At 34.5% G+C, this 17,434-nt stretch overlaps 1 protein-coding gene across 3 annotated transcripts; it reads right to left on the reverse strand.

Moving 5' to 3' along the window:
* Nucleotides 1–10,684: 10,684 nt before the first annotated feature.
* LOC125856486 (cyclin-H1-1-like) lies at nucleotides 10,685–17,007 on the reverse strand. Of its 3 annotated transcripts, none has more exons than XM_049536044.1 (13): nucleotides 16,919–17,007; nucleotides 16,205–16,351; nucleotides 16,048–16,098; nucleotides 14,799–14,877; nucleotides 14,556–14,668; nucleotides 14,404–14,477; nucleotides 13,887–14,163; nucleotides 13,696–13,740; nucleotides 12,645–12,722; nucleotides 11,624–11,682; nucleotides 11,458–11,542; nucleotides 11,236–11,324; nucleotides 10,685–11,133 (listed from the first exon to the last, which is right to left on the reverse strand). In XM_049536044.1, the coding sequence occupies exons 2-13, from the start codon at nucleotides 16,262–16,264 to the stop codon at nucleotides 11,073–11,075; spliced, it is 1,071 nt and encodes a 356-aa protein (XP_049392001.1). In that variant the 5' UTR covers nucleotides 16,265–16,351; nucleotides 16,919–17,007; the 3' UTR covers nucleotides 10,685–11,072. The 3 variants fall into 3 exon arrangements, with proteins under 3 accessions (XP_049392001.1, XP_049392002.1, XP_049392000.1); XM_049536045.1 differs by having other exon boundaries at nucleotides 16,205–16,341; nucleotides 16,919–16,997; XM_049536043.1 differs by lacking the exon at nucleotides 16,919–17,007 and having other exon boundaries at nucleotides 16,205–16,380.
* Between the last annotated feature and the right edge of the window lie 427 nt (nucleotides 17,008–17,434).

Below are 17,434 nucleotides of genomic sequence, written 5' to 3' on the forward strand. Positions count from 1 at the left end.
GAATGTAATTATAGTTAGAAGTAAGTTTCGAATTGTAATTAATGCAAACTGTAGCTAAGTCAATGTAACGACCTGATTCCGTCGTTAGGAAAAAGCCAATGGGGAAATAATTGGGGCCAGAAAACTTTTGAGTAGTAACTTGGAATTTCCTAGCCTAGTCCAGATTTAGACCAAATCGGAGTCAGGCGAGTCTAGAGAAATCTGATAACAATTGGGTGATCTAATTATGATTTTGATCACATGAGTAGATAACTAAGACGTTAAGGAACCCGTACGACTTTACGAAATTGAATTTGGGTGAGTAGAACTCCCGAAACTGATCTTAGTGTGATCGAGTATTTTCTGAGTGTCATGGGATGAAGGCATGTTGTGAAATGGGAGTTTGGAATTCTTAAATTTGCTCAATGTTTTTGTGCAAGCTGCCAAAGTGGGATTAGTGCCGTCGGGGGGGTTGGGTCCCGTCGTAGCGGGACAGACACGACTTAAGTTGGAAATAAAATCCCAAAAAATATTTTATTCTGCACTTTTTGACTTTGAGAGCTAAGGAACGACCCCAGGTGTTTTCTTGACAGTTTTCCACCATTCTTGAGGCTAAATGGAAGGTTTTAACTCCCCGAATTCATTTTTCGATCCGTAGAATGTAAATTTGTGGGTAATTATCGATGGAGTAGGGTTTTGATCTGTGATTTATGGTGGAAGAAGCCCTAATCCGGGTATTAGGATCTTGAATTTGGCCTAGGGTTGATAATGTTGATTATAATCCCGGTAATTAGACATTTGATTGTTGATCCTTGCGTATATTAATTGTTTGTAGACCTAGAACAAGCGGAAAGAATTCGAAAAAGGAAGATTCAAATGCCTTAGGGGATTCAAGCTTGGATTCGAGGTAGGTGATGGTTGTGATTTCATGTTGGTGTGATATATGTTTGTAATTGCTCATTATAATGCATGTATGTGTGCGAATGTTGCATTATTGATCACTCTAATCGTAAATGAGGATAATTGAATAATTGTATGTTATGAATCAACTCTTGTTGTATGATTGTGAGAATATACATTGTGATTGTGATTGTGGTTTGTTGAATGGATCGGGTGTTGCGTTTCGACACACTAACTTGGATCGGTTGCCACGTTCCGGCATAAACATGGGATCGGTTGCCACGTTCCGGCATAAACATGGGATCGGTTGCCACGTTCCGGCATAAACATGAGATCAGTTGCCACGTTCTGGCATAAACATTGAATTTGGTACCACATTCCGGTATACTAACAGTTTGAGTGTGAGTTTCATAAGAGGACCATTGAATTGTGGTTCCGTGAGAGGACCATTGAATTGTGTTGTATATCTACTTGTGATGATTACGTTCATATCTAATGGTGATTGACATTGGAAGACTGTATGCATGTTGCTCTAAATTGATAATCAATGTGTATTATTGAGAACATAGGATGCTACATTGATCCTGAAAAGATGACTAATATTGTATATGTTCGGTATATGCCTGTTTTATAATTTTGTAGTTACTTGCATGTGTTTCACTTATTGGGATAGCCGCGTGATCCTACCAGTACAATGTGGTTGTGTCTTGATAATGCACTTGTTTGTTCTTTGTTGAGTACATATCATCTTCAGGCGGCTATTGATAGACCTCAACTAGGTGACTATTGAGCGTGACCAGATTCAAAGGTGAGTCAGTTCTTTCAGGCTGCAATAGATCTTTCTTGTTTAAGTCCAATCTCTTCGGACTCAGACTATTTGTTAAAGGTGTTTGTTTAGTTTCGGGGTTGTACCCCTTGTTCTTAGACTTGTCGTTAGTAGAGTTTTGGTACAATGACTTTCAAGTTATAGGGGTTGAAATTCCCCATTAGTTTGATTAGTTAATTATTTAAACCTTTGGAGTTTATGGGGACTCCATTTTTATTGTCATTTAAACATGCTTCTGTATCTTTAAATACCTTAGTTTCATAAATTTGTTTGTTTGGGTTGTAGTAATGGTTCTCCCACTGGAGAGTTTGTGTGAGTGTCAATCACGACGGTCTGAATCGTGACAATTAGCTAATTAACTACTATATATTTGCTTAATCGCGTAATTTTCCCTTTATTTTTTGACTTAAAAGTCATTTAAATTTGATATTTTAGTTTTGATTCAAAAGACTTTTTTAAGCAAATCTAAACGGACTCTTACTCAATTTATTAAATTCATACAATTGGGGGTGCATGGGGTGGGGAGGGGTAGGGGCTTGGGGTAGATGCGATTTAAAGAAACTGAAAATTTTAAAAATTTAACTTTTTTCAAAAAGAAACTTTTTATTTATTTATTTATTTTTGGTTGGGAGAGGGGCTGGACTGGACTGGACTGGTTTGAGGGGTAAGAGGTAAATTAAATTTTTTAATTTTTTGAAGGATGGAGAGCGTAGGGGTACATGATGGGGTAAGAAAAGATTGCAATTTGAGATTGGAGGAGAGTTTTGGAAAATAATTATTTTAATTTTTGAAAGGAAATCATTTTTCTTAAATTTAAGGAAAAAATAAGTTGATTTGAAAAAACATTTCCAAAACTTACCATGGGAAAATTAGAAACCTACCAAACACATCCTAAGTGGAATATATATATATATAATAAAAAGGCGAAATGGTCTGATGGACTCTTATACTTATATGCGTTTGTATTCTAGACCCTTCTACTTAATCCTTTGTCAACTAAACTCTTAAACTCAATGAAATTCAACATAATAAACTCCTCTGACTATTGACCAAGATTATGTGACAACTTAATTGGTGACTTGGAACAAATGCGTGTTTTCACTCATAAAAAGAGTGTGACACAAAAATTTAGATAAAAAATAATTAAAAAAATAATAAAAAGACCAAAAAAAAAAAAATTCAAAATAAATTTCACTTCTATCTTCTTTCCCAACCTCCTCTCCATTTCTTTTTCTCTTATGTTTTTCTCCACCCAGTCCCCCTTCCGCATAGCTTTCCAATTTCTTCTTTTCTCTTTTGTTCTTTCTCGCTCAGTTCTCCTTTCTCACGGCTCTCCAATTTCTTCTTTTCGTTTCTTTTTTACTTTTACATTTTCTTTCTCCCCAAATTAGGAACAAAATCAAGCTACAATTTGTGAGGAGACAGATCTAATAATTTTGATGGGTAAAAATTAATTGATTCATGTTTTTTATGAAATCATGTGGAGTGGATTGTGTATAAAGTTGTATATAAATATTAAGATATATTAAAGTATTTTAGTGATAATTTGTTGACATAATGGATAAAAGAGGTTTATGGTGTTTAAGTGATGGACGAAGTGGTAAAAAATTGTGACGGGAAGGTTTGAATGATTCAAATATAGAGAAGAATGGTGAATTTTAGTGATATTGATGGTCAGAATGAAAGATTGTGATGGTGAGATCTAATATAAAAAATGGAGAGAGGGATGGTCAAGAAGAACGAAGAGAAATGGAGTGAAAAAGAAGAAAAAATGATTATTTTTTTTTAAAAATAAATAATAAATGATGTGTAATTTGAAATTTGAAGTGGATGATGATGTGTTATTTTTGTTGAGAGTTTGAAGTACACGCAGAGCCAAGGAGGTTTAAAATGCTGAGTTACATTAAATTTAAGTGTTCAATTGACAAAGAGTTAAGTAGAAGGATCCAGAATTTCGCGAAATAAAAATATAAAAAAGTGACATTTCAAATGAGAATGGACCCATTTTAAATTGGATCCCGCCAGTTTCGCCAGCTACCCATTTGCAGCTTACACGTGTCTAGTTGAGTAAATTTGATTCTACAACATTCGGCATTGGCAGCTGCAGATTTCACCACGTGTCCATTTATTTAGCTGAGACACATTTCCTAACCTTCGGCGTTATTTTAACCTAACTGTAGTTGGTTGGTGTCTTCTACCGTGGTAAGTTATTTCCTGGAGGGTAGAGTTGTTTTTCGTCTTTGGTCGGCACAAATGGGTCCCAGTGGGCTCCATGCTTTGTGGGTCACGGTCCACGTGTAGCTTTGTTAAATTCTGCTACCTAGTCCGAAAGCATGACTTTTGAAACCGTTATTTAATTCATTTGAGAATAAGTATAGACTAAGTTTTTTTCAAAATTTAAGTCAAAAGTGTTTAATAAAAATACAATATCACTAACGACAGACCTAGTAAAGACTCAATTAAAAATTACCGAATTCATAGATTAATGTGAATTGAAAATGTAGTCAGAGTGAGATAATTGTGACAAATGTGAAGTCAGCATCATATAATTTGTCTTGTTATGAAACAATACCACTTGTTCTTTTGATCAGGTGATTTCCATCAGCTCCAACGTGATATGTTTCTTCTAGTTTCTCCGGTTATTCTTTTCTTTTCAAGTCAGTTTAAAATATACACTTCGTTTCAATTTAATTATCTTTGATTTGATATAAGATTTTAAAAATATTAAAAAAATTAAGTTTTATTGTATTAATTTAAAAAGATATAAAATGTAGTAAGATATCTTCTAATGTTATGATTTTTAGCATGTTACGTAAAAGTTTATTAAAAAAGAAATACTATTTTAAAAATAATACATTGTTTAAAAATAAAACAAACAAGTTGAAACAGATTGAGTAATCTTGACAACGCATGTGGAAGAAAAATGAAATACTAAGATACCAATTATACTAGGAAGAAGTGTTACGGAGAAAAAAAAGGAGAAGAGAGTGAGTATTAGAGGGCAAATCGTTGATTTAAGCTTTATTTGAATCTTTTTTTAAATTTGTATTCACTTTTATCAAATCGTTGGCTTTAGTAGTATTTATTGGGATTATTTTTACTAATGCGTGATACAAAAGCTAACTATTACGTTCTCCGTTGTTTCATATTAGTTGATTTCTTTTTATTTTACATGGTGTCTAAGAAATCATAAATAAAAAGGTAATTTTACTAATTAGCTCCTTAAAAAACTTCTTGAAAACTTTACAAACAAATACGAACACTTTAAAAAAGAATTAATTGCAAGGGTAATATAGAAAAAATTCAATTAATACTTTCTCGATTCAGTAAGGTGAACAACTAATATGAAACAACTATTTTAGTATAATGATCAACTAATATGAAACAGATGAAGTACAAATTTTGACAATAATAAATTATACGATAAAAAATTATATTAAAAGAATATAGTCAGATTATTTTGATAATACTTTGACCTATATATTAAAATTATAGAAAGAATAATCACCCTAAGCAAAACGCTAACAACTATAGTCATGTGGATGCTATTATGTTTCAAGAGAAGAAAATATTTCTATTCATAGAAATTCAATTTTTTTCACCAAAAAAAAATCTTTTTTTAATAAAGAACATAATTTTGATAAAATATAAATAAATTTGATAATTCAGGACATATTCGAACAATTTTCTAAAATAGATCAATCAAATCCTCTAATTATTTCTGCTAGGCAAAGATATTTTTCCAAAATATTGACAAATACTTATGTTATGAAAAAAAATTAAGATAAAAAACACTTTATTTTTCATGCTTTTGGTCCCAATATCGACAAATTTTTATCATTATAAGACTAAAATATGTCAGTCAATCAATCAAACTATCAAAGCATCATAAAATAATTACGGAAGATTCAAACTAAAATTTCTCCACTTGAATAAATCCATCATTGGCATCCTTAAGAAGATGATCGAAATTACACTTTCGATATTAACATGAGAATAAGCACAAAAAAAGACATCTCAATAATGGTAGGGCAGCCATCAAATAGTACACCACATGCATCATATCATATACTAGAAGCACATACTACTTTATTTTCCTCTTGTCACCTTCCTATTATAATTCACACATTTCGTAAAGAAATATCTCACTTTCGAGTTCTTATATTTTGCATCTTTGTGTATTTTTTTCTTCCGGTATTAGAGTTTATATTGAAGTTTCGACTAAATTTGGATTGTGTACTGCAAAGTTTATTTGTGGGTGACGCTTCTAACATGATTTTTTCCATACCTAGGACTCGAACCGAGACCTCTGATTGAGGATAAAACAGTCCAACCACTGCACCACAACCCATATAGGTGCATCTCTGTGTATTTATTCCTTTCCAATTGTGTGGTTGCTAAAAAAAATTGGAACGGATGGGAACCTAATATTATTGTTAGTGCATATATCACTCACCTAATTATTTGTTAGATTTTGAACAAATCAATTAGGTTGTACCTAATGGGTTACACCAACATTAGTATATCGAGTGAAGTCCTATAAGTGAGGTCTGCGATAGGAAGAACGTCCATAGATTACTATTTCGTGGATTGTTAAGATAGAAAAAATTATTTTATAAAAACCCTCGACTTTGTTAGGATTTTGTTCTGATTTTCTTACCTTATTTGAAGTTTATTTTTTCCTAAAAGTAAAGTTAAAGTATTACCATAAATGCTTTAACTTTTTCTGAAGTAAAATATAATATTCTTTCATATTTGGTTTATTCTTTTCTTTTAGAAAAATGTTTGGAGTAGCTAGTCCTTTTCTAGTAAGAAAAAGGTTTTAGGACTCTATAAATATAAGTTTGTTTCTTCTAACACAATAATAATAATATCCACAATGTAGTCGTTTAAGAGTCTTGTCTATGGGGAGATTTATTCTCTCTAAAGTTTCAAAGTTTTTCTTTATATTAGTTTTTGTAACACCCCGACTTTTCAAAACGTCTAAATTAACTCGTATCTTTGTGGAAAGACAAGGAGGGTGCGTAATAAATTAAGAATGATGTGGTATGTCCTATTTTAAGTGTTCAAGTGTTGCATCTAAAGTTTGGAAGTTAGGTAAGTGTCAAAATAAAAGTTGGCTGAAGTTATCGTAAGTTCATTCTTAAAGATTTCTCTGAAATTAGGGTCAAATGTCTTGGAGGTTTTCTCCCAATCTATAAAGATTTATGGGGCCCACAAACTATTGAATCGAAGGTCTACGAGTCTAGTTTTCAACGCATCAAACCGTTCATTCATACGACTTTAGAATAGAGAGATATTCGCATTTTTGTGAGACTGCGCAAACAGGCACGTGAGGTGGGGCCCTAGGTCGGTGGAAAGTTATATATATCTTCTTCGAGTTTTTTCTTCATTTTAAGCTAAATATACAGAGAAAACATAGAAACCCATTTTTAGGATCAAGTGAAATATAGATTTTCTCGACGTAAGTCCTTGACGAAAGTTGTTCTACGCGTTGGGCTCATCATCGTGGTATAATTTGTTTTATCGATTGCGTAGCATATCACATTTTAGTGTTGGTACAGCAGGGGTTTGAGTATATTTGAAGGTTTTGAGGTGAATTACGAACCTAAGATCGAGTATCGAGGGATTTATGAGTTAAAGTCTTTAGGCCACGTGAATTTAGCGAAAAAGGTATGTTAAGGCTATTCTCTTCCTATGGCATGTTTCCTTAAAGCTTAGGAGCAAGTAATTAAGTTGTTATCGTTGTTATACTTATAGCCATTATTGTTGATTGTTGGCTGCTCAAGTGCGTATAATCCTCTCTTATCGTGATTCTTATTCAGTAGTAACATTCGTATGTGGGACACGACTTAGAGGCTATTTGTATAGGTTGCCTATAGCTAAATTGCTCACTTTTAGCTGTTGGATTGTTATTGTTGCCTTTGGGCCATTGTTGTTAGCTGCAGGAAGGTGATCTATGCCTAACAGGGCTATGTTCTGCCTACAGGGCTATATAGATGCCTAAAAGGGCTATGAGTTGCCTACAGGGCTATATTGATGCCTAGAAGGGCTATGAGTTGCCTACGGGGCTATATTGATGCCTAGAAGGGCTATGAGTGGCCTACGGGGATATATGTTGACGCCTAAGAGGGTTATGTGTTTCCTACAGGGCCATGTTGTTGCCTAAGAGGGCTATGAGTTGTCTATAAGATATGTTGATGCCTAAGAGGGCTATGTGACTGCCTGTGGGGCTAGGGGACTACCGATAGGGGTATACAGGTTGATTGGCACCTTCCGGGCTTATGGGGGCCTGAGTAGGTGGTCTTGTGTGCTGTTTGTACCTACCGAGCTTACGGGGGCTTGGTTAGGTTGTTGTTTTATTATTTTTGATAAATTTAGATTTAGAAGCAGGTCAGTACAATTATCTTATCCTTAATTTATTTATCAGATTATTCCAGTATATCAGGATACCTCATCATAGTCTATTGTCTTTCATACTCTGTACATTATTTTGTACTGACGCCCCATTGCCTTGGGGGCGCTGTATTCATGCATGCAGGTCCTGACAGATGACCGAGTAGACCTTCATATCAGCAGGATTGACTTTTATCCGATTGGTCAGTCCCTTTCCTTCGGAGCTGCCAGATTTGGAAGGTTTGTTACCTTTTGTTGTATATATTCTCATGGGTAGGCTGGGGCCCTGTCCCACCAATCTTTACTACTCTTAGAGGCTTGCAGACTAGTGTGTGGGGTTTATAGCTACGTTATGGCCATGCTGGCCTATGTTGTTGGTTTGCTGAAGCTTGTGAGCTGTTTGATGTATTGTACTGATATTTACCTGATTTTAGTTTTGGTATAGATATCATGGTGGCCTCGACGGCCCAATCAGGATTTCTGTGCTAGTTGGATATTTCTTTATATGAACTCTTGGGAGTAGCTGGTTTTTTTGTAGATCTGTTGACAGGGGCCTTGCCGGCCGAGGGCTTAGTTTAAGCCGAGATATACTTGTTTGTTTTCTTAATTGCATGTGACTGCCATGCGCTAGTAGCAAATGGTTCAACAGGGTCGGCTCGGGCCTGAGTTTTGACTTTAGGAGTCAGTTGCGCCGCTTGAGTTTGGGGCGTGACAGTTTTGATATAATAATATTTTAATTTTTAGTATAAGTTTTTTGTTATCTGATTTATCAACTATATGATTTGCAAATTATAAACTTCCGCATGATGCCCTAATTACCCTTCAGAACTCAACAAGTGGTATCAGAGCACATGATCCAACGATCCCATGGTCTAATGATCTAATATTGGTTCAACAAGATTGAAGAAAGGTTCAAGTGGTTTCAAATCAATTTGCAACAACTTTGATGATAATGAAGATTGTTATGTTACAACATGTAGGGAAATTTTCTATATTTTGACAATCCTTCTGCTCTATCCTTAAAAACAAAATCAATTTTCAAATCCAGCAAACTTTTAATGCTCGGGCTTCACTTTTAGCTCATGCATCTTACTTTTAATGCATGAGCTCCACTTTTAACTCATGCATCTTTCTATTAACGCATGAGTTCCACTTTCAACTCATGCATATTACTTTTAACGCATGAGCTCCACTTTCAACCCTGATCTTAACTTTTAACACATGGCTACAATTTTTAACCCAGATCAATTTTTAAATCATGGTAAGCAGCAGTGATACATGAAGATTGTGTGAAGAAGATGGATCAAGTTTTGTCAAGAAAATCCAACCAAAAGGGGAGATTTGTTAGGGTTTTTGCCCTGATTTTCTTACCTTATTTGAAGTTTATTTTTTCCTAAAAGTAAAGTCAAAGTATTACCATAAATGCTTTAACTTTTTTCTGAAAGTAAAATATAATATTCTTTCATATTTTGCTTATTCTTTCCTTTTAGAAAAAGGTTTTGGAGTAACTAGTTCTTTTCTAGTAAGAAAAGGTTTTAGGACTCTATAAATATAAGTTTGTTTCTTCTAACACAATAACATCCACAATGTAGTCATTTAAGAGTCTTGTTTATGGGGAGATTTATTTTCTCTAAAGTTTCAATGTTTTTCTTTATATTAGTTTTGATATAATAATATTTTGATTTTTAGTATAAATTTTTTGTTATCTGATTTATCGACTATATAATTTGCAAATTGTAAGCTTCCGCATGATGCCCTAATTACCCTTCAGAACCCAACAGACTCAAGTATAGCAAATCGAGGCACAATGAAGAAGGAGGCAATCAACAACATACTAAGATAGATGATTGAAAACAATAATAAATAGATTATTGAAAACAATAATAAATAATACAACTAGTACCCGACAAACCACTAATAAATATAAAAAAACAAAAGCTACAATAATACAACTAGTACAATGGCCTACACTATACTACCTACTAACCTTCTACCTTAATACGTGTCCTCCACACCTTTCTATCTAAGACCATGTCCATCATATCATGTCTCATTACCTCTCCCCAGTACTTCTTTGACCTACCTCTGTCTCTCCTTGTACCCTCTATTACCAACCTCTTGCACCTCCTCAATGGTGTGTCTACGCATCTCCTCTTCACATGTCCAAACTATCCCAGTCACACTTTCCTCAACTTGTCCACCATGAAGGCCACTCCCACTTTGTTCTGAATATCCTTATTTTTAATCTTTTCTCTCCTATTATGACTACACATCCATCTCAATATCCTCATCTCTACAATATGCAACTTCTAGAATGAGTTAAATTACTTAAATTTGACACTCTTGAACCTAATCTAAAATTATAAAAATAATAAAAGTGAAGTTATATATTATTCATTATGAGTCATGACGCTAGTAAATTGTAGAATTTAGTCATCCAATTATTCATATATATATATATATATATATATATATATATATATATATTTGTGTTACATATAAGATACATAACTTTAGACATGTGAATTTCATACTCGTGTGTCTGAAGTTATAATAAATTGCAAATTTAAACAAGCTTGACAATACCACTTAATTTGACCCTTTTTCTTTCTGCAGCTTTTGTTTTGAAAAAAAAGAGGAGAAAGTGTCTCATGAAAGTTCTGAAATACGAAATTTAAGAAAAATATCTCTTGTTTAAACTACTATTACCGTTGTCCCAACTAATTTGACACTAATTGATTTCATAGTACAAAATTTAAGAAGAAAAAGAGTCTTGAGAAATTTGTGATCTTAAATCCTCGACCCGCCTCTACTTCTACTCTCAACCTGATGCAGATGTTGTAGACAATGTCTTCCAGTCTAGCTTGAATTTTTGTTCTATATTAGGAAACTGATGAGCAGCAATGAGAAACACTATTTCCACTGGCCAAATAAGATATGCTTTGAAGCTACAAACTTGAGTTAGAGCAGTTCAAGATATGTCTGTAGCCTCCTGTGAGCCATCTTTGGATCTATGCTTCCTTTTTTTACTCCTGCATTTACAAACCAGTATCATTTTTTGGCAGGGCCAATAAATTATCGCAAAAACCAAAAGATGGAAAAATGATAATCAAATCAGAGTTGATTGAACGCACTTGTCATGTGAACCCGGATCAAGACATGATTTGAGTTTCCGATCAACGTGCTTCACATCTTTGGAAGTCGGAGTCAAAAGTTTGCCAACCTGTTCAAATGCCAGGAGTTCAGGCAGTAAGAGGACTATGTTAAACCCAAATGAAGATTTCGGGGAAGAAGTCAGTGGGATGAGAAAGATAAACCATTCCAGGCATGCAGTAATAACAAGGTTAAGTACTTGCCAAAGAATCAATGGCATTTATAGAACCAGTAAGTTCTGAAATGGCATGAGCTGGCTGATAATGTGATAGGACACTTCTTAGGTACCTGTTTAAAGAATCATTATCATGTCAATCAGAATGTTAGTGATAATTGTGGATTCTGTCCAAACGAGAAAGGGACTGGGACCTCTCAAAATCAAATATGCTATGCGCTGCGTTAGCTCTATGCAAAGCTGTCAATGCCAACTGAAATAAGGAAAAAGAAACTTAAATCAGAAAATTATCTAAGAAGATGTGCATGTGAGTATTATCAGTAGCACATTTTAAAAGAGCAAATCACATAGAACGCAAAAGCATGAGTTTTGCTTCACTGAGGTATCCAACAAGGTCATCAGATGAATTTATCAGATGTCAACTATGTTACCATTCAGTGATCATCAGAAAAAGTTTCTTCTTATGCATTTCAATTTTATCCATAATGCAGTCTTGTCCTCTGTCAGAACAGCTATCATCTAATAACATCACATGATTTGTCCTGTGATAAATATGACTCCTATGGGCAAAATGTGGCCAAAATATAGAAGAGCTCCTCTAGAATCTAACCACAACCTCGGAAATATAGAAGAGCCTATGGGAAAGCCTCCTCTCCAAAAAATTTCAATCAATCATCAGACAAAAAGAATAGCCTTGGTTAGTTGCCAGAGATAGTTGGGAGAAACTAGGGATAGTCATAGTTAATTGTCAGGGCTAGTTATGAGGAGCTTATGGGAAATTATAGCTAGAATTGCTTCTTTTAAAATGTCAAACAAGCTAGATTTGATCTGGTCTAACCATACCAGGAAAATTATCTGTCAATAACAGATGATTTATTCTGAAACAGCCTCTCCACCCCACAAAGGCCTGCCGCATACATTCCACTGTCCCCAAACCCCATTTGTGGAATTACACTGAGTATGTTGTTGTAGTTAACAGAGGATCCATTCTCCGTATCCACACTTCACATGAAATCAAAAAATATGGATAGGGAACAAACTAGTTCAAAAGTTTATGACTGAGTGGAACATGAAACTTTTCTTTCAACAAGATGAAGCAAGCCTCAAAGATGTATTTATCAGTTAATATAATTCTCTGCAGATGGGAAGAGCCAGTAATTAGATTCGTACAGTATAAAATCCTTTCAATATAGTATTTAAATGATAAAATATAACCTGCCCAGGTGGGAATAGAAGTGGTCCATCAGAACGCATAATCTTATCTGCTTCAATCCTAGCAGTATCAAGTGAACCCTGTACTTCAGAAGAAAATAAACTTAGCTGGTAGACGACTACAAATGTCAGAGTAATATAAATTGAACTCACTAAGGAATAACAAAATTAATTCATCATCTACAGTAGATGAATTACAGTTAGTAATGCATCGATGCATGTCAGAATGTTACCAACTACTTATGAGGGAAGTTTATTCCTTCTTCTTGTCCCATGTTGTGTACACTGAAATGTTTTGAACAAATAAATTGAAGTATAAAAGAAAGATTAGTTGGTGGGTAGCTCAATGAGCTACATAGAGATCTATGATTTGAAATTCTAAGAATAAATTGAATTATAATAATCACCATATCTCCAACATGCCACCAACTTTGTTATGTTTGAAAGAAGATTGATGATAATCTAGCAAGAAGATGCATTAACCTTGATTATCTAAGGAAGAACTACAAACAATAGAAATGGGAAGAGTGAAATCAGCATTTGTTCCATTGGGTGGAGAACTGAAGATTTTCAATATCGCATACATCATTCACATGGTTTGGGTGGTTTAACTGCAAAACTACTAGTTATTGGGCGACATTGGATGAAATTCAATTGTCAGAAGCCAAAATTTACAAGGAGCAGAAATAGTGGAAGAACATTTTATTTGATAAAAGAAAATTGAATAAAAAGTATCCCGGTGCACTAAAGCTCTCACTCTGAGTGAGGTCAAGGGAAGGGCCGGGCCGGACCACAAGAGTCTAATCTATGCAGCCTTACCCTGCATTTCTGCATGAGGCAACTTGCATGGAAAAGCAAATAACAAATTGTTTTTATATGTTAACCTACATTACCCCACTACTAACCAGTAACCCAACCCAACCTCCTCCCAGGAGTCAATTGTGGCCCTTTTCCTCCATTTACTCCCTTCGTAACTTGATTTCTCAACCTCAAGGTAAGCGGGGAGAGCTTTTCACTTGAACTACTTAACCTGTTGAAAAGAAATAGCAACTACCTTCAGTGCCACAAGCTGGTCTTCATCTTTAGCTCCACAGAACTCCTACAATTTCAAGAGCAATAGTCAATAATTGCAATGAAGAAATGAAGCAGTACAAGGAGTGGAAATAACTACCAATTAAAAGGAAGACGTCAACACAGAAATTATTACTCAAAGGGTTTAAGTGTAACAGATCAACAGAAAAAGACCTCTAAATCACTGATAAAACCTTCAAGAGCACGATATGGAGCATAAACAATTAGATCAAATCCAAGACTCTGCAAAATAAAGGTTAGAAAAAAGTTGATTAAGCAAAGATTTGAAGGAAATTGTAGAATGACATGACCATCAAATAAAATCCATGCCTGGAAAACCAGCATCTCATTGTTGAGGATTACATGATGATCCTGTCCAATACCCTTCCCAAGCTCCTCAGCTGATACATGGTTTTCCTCTGCCTTGCAAGCTGCATATATGCAGGTTAACCTACAAAAAGAGGGGAGGGGGGGGTGCTAGTAAGCTTTGTCTCTGTCAACTATCAACTACTGTATGCATCATATATGTGGAATCCAGATGACTTTGTTTATGTTTTTAAAATGCACTTCAACTTGAATTTGGAAAAAGTAACTATTGTCCAAATGTCCAACCAAACACTACATAAAGATAGGGGGAGCCTAGTAAGTTTTTTTAATAAGAAAGCACAGAGAAGATAGATAAGAAGCTTACATAATGTCTTTAGGGTGATGTTCCATCACGGACCATTGTAGATAAAACCTCTTAAAATAAATGAGAGCTGTCGCCTACAAACAAGCATGAGAACTGTTTAACCATCTAGTTGATCCATTATAGTAGCAGATCCAATACTCAAAACTTTATACCTGAATCTTACGTGGGAACTTAAACGCATCACAGACGTCTTGAATTTTGAACTCGTAGAAAGCCCTTAGAAGTTGTTCTTCTTCAACCTTGAGTGGTTTAGGACGCTTTTCCGCTAACATGCCAACCAAAATAGCAACCAAAAGAATGATAAGAATTATGATTATCTTCCAAGATTAAAGGAAGGCAAACCAGAAACTTTATAGTCTCTAGTTTTACTTTGGTCTGAAAATATACAATCTTACCACTATCTTTTGCGTCATTTTGACTTTCAGCATATGAGAATGACCCATCAATATCAACTTCCATTCGCGTTGTTCCATACTTCACAACAGAATTAGCTATCAGTATTATTAGTACACCCACAAGCACTATAAATCAGACCTATGTTCTGGGCCATAAAGTTTCAGGTAATGCTGCCTAAAAAATTAGGCAAATCGTTGAAGCAGAGAGAAAGGTAACATAATTGTTTGAAAAAAGCATAATGCCGGTATACAGAATTTCATACACCAAACACATAAAATGGACAAGAAATTCTACTCTGTCTAACTCTATGGGGCAAGAATCGGACTTAAGACTTGGGCCAATCAAAAACGACACGTGGAAAGAAGAGTAGGTCAAGAGTGACTCAGCAGGGACAACACCAAATGCTATCCTCAGAACGTGACCAGTAAAGGTAATCCTATCAATGAAAAATCCAGAGTCAAGACAATTGGAGCCAGAGTCCTAGCGGCAAAGCCATCTAGCTCCAAAAATACGGGACTGGGCACCAGGTTGTGACCTAACAAGATAAGGTCAAAATAAGATCAGGGGTCCAGCCGTTGTGTTGCCGAAGAGTCTGAGATCTCTGCCAGCTGTTGTGGAAAGAGCTGGCTCAATCTATGCTAGTCGATGGGGAAAGAGCCCAAGATCTCCGTCAGCCATTACATAACTGAAGTAAACGTGCAATTAGTGAACTTTATGAGGGCGGGAACCATAGAAGTTGCTCTCTAAGGTTTAGCTATGAAAAATCTTACATCTACTCGTTGTAAACCATCCACGTTTTACTCATTTTACCAGCATTATACTCTTTCTTTGTGTTCTTAAGCTCTGAAGCTCTATGATTTCATTGTTCTGAATAATATCAACGAGATCAAGCTTACCCGATGACACTGCTAGCTATCAGAATCAGAACTCAGGTTCATTCTATTCACTTAACTTACCGTTTCATGTCTATACCATATTTGTTATTCATGTTGCCTTGTTCATATTGATTAAGCAAGTTACAGAATACAAACCATGGGTTTTGGACATCTCATTATGCATGTGCATGAACCACGTCTTAAAGATAAACACTAACTACAACAGCAAAAGGTCAAAGAACACATTCATATTGCCTTCATCAAAACAAAAACTAATTAGGTGAAAAGGGTATCTCAACAAAAGAAAAAATATCACACAGAAAATGAAAAAGCAAATTAAACAAAAAAATATTAAGAAAATGAGCTAGCGTACCTTCTCTAGTGCTTGTTTCGCTCTGTGATTAGCAACTTTATACTTATGTTTCTGTGAATACAGTAAACCATTCATAAACCCAAAAATTCAAATAAAAATGGGAAAATGAACAAAAAATGATATTCTCCAAGATTTTTGATGAACAATTGTAACTCACAATATCTTGGGGAGTAAAAATCCACTTGGTTTTATGAGTAGATGTCACGAAATCAGCCATGTCTTCTCTCTGCCAATTCTAATTTTCGTTTGGATGTGATCTTCCAATAAACTATGCCATGGCCCAGCGTTTCATCTCTTAGAAGATCTTCAAAAATAATGTATAAACACTCCTAGATAGTGGTGTCAAATAATTCTAAAATCGATTGAACCAATCAAATTTAACCTAGTTACTAAATTTTTAAAATAAGATCATAGATTTCAATGTATATTTATAATTGTATCAAAACTAGTTGTTATCAGAAAATTGAAAAAACATAATAGTAGATATTCAGAAAAGCATCAGAGTAAAAGCTAAAGCAGAAAGACATTCGTCAAACAGACAAGCAATTCTTCTGAATATAAGCTAAGCAAAAGAAAATATTTAGAGGAAAATAAAAATAAATTAAAATTGTAAAGCCATACCCAAATTAGTGTTATTGACAAGTATTACAACACAAAAAAAAAACTATCTCACGCATTTCCCTTGCTAATAACACAGGAAAAGAGCTGTATTTTCAGCTTCTTATGGAGTAGTATCTGATTTTAACACCAAATTAAAGCTTCCACCTCACGAAGGGGACAAGAAAGTACAGACCCATAAGAAAATAAATTGGATATGGGCTTAATTTTAGGAACGAAATAGAGAAAAAATCCAGTTCATCGGAGAACTTACCGAAGATTTTTCGCCGGTGAAACGATCGCCGGAGAGACCAGCAGAGGGTTCAATATACCGGAAGGCTTTAAGGCTTTGTGATGGAAGAAATTAAACAAGCACAGTGGCTGTGAAGTGCTCTGATTTATTCATGCCCGGTAAACTATGCAAGTATAAAACATCTCGCACAATCACGTTACTCCCTCTACGTCAATTGATTTACGTGAAACAATTCGAATTTCGAGAATTAATTTTTATAATTTAAATTATTTGAATTTTTAGAAATAAAATATAAATATTCAAAAATTAGATTTAAAAAATTAACTTAATTTAAGAAAACTTCGAATACATATGAAAAGATATCTTGCAAAAAATTCATTTGAATTTGAGATTCTAATAATATCTCATAAATTGAATTGGAATTTGAGTTGACTCACAAAATAAAATAAGATAGTTAGAAACATATTATTGTAATATTTTACTACCCTCTATTCAATTAAAATGTAAAGTTACACACTTCTTCTACCAAACATATTA

Source organism: Solanum stenotomum, chromosome 2 (genome assembly GCF_019186545.1).
Source record: "Solanum stenotomum isolate F172 chromosome 2, ASM1918654v1, whole genome shotgun sequence".
Lineage (NCBI taxonomy): Eukaryota > Viridiplantae > Streptophyta > Magnoliopsida > Solanales > Solanaceae > Solanum > Solanum stenotomum.

Excerpts from the sequence above, each read along its gene's own strand:
- LOC125856486 (XM_049536044.1), bottom strand. The coding sequence starts at position 16,264 with ATGGCTGATTTCGTGACATCTACTCATAAAACCAAGTGGATTTTTACT. Across the intron at positions 14,878-16,047 it reads CGAAACAAGCACTAGAGAAG|TATGGAACAACGCGAATGGA; the intron begins GTACGCTAGCTC and ends TCTGTTGTGAAG. Across the intron at positions 11,543-11,623 it reads AGCATATTTGATTTTGAGAG|GTACCTAAGAAGTGTCCTAT; the intron begins GTCCCAGTCCCT and ends TTCTTTAAACAG.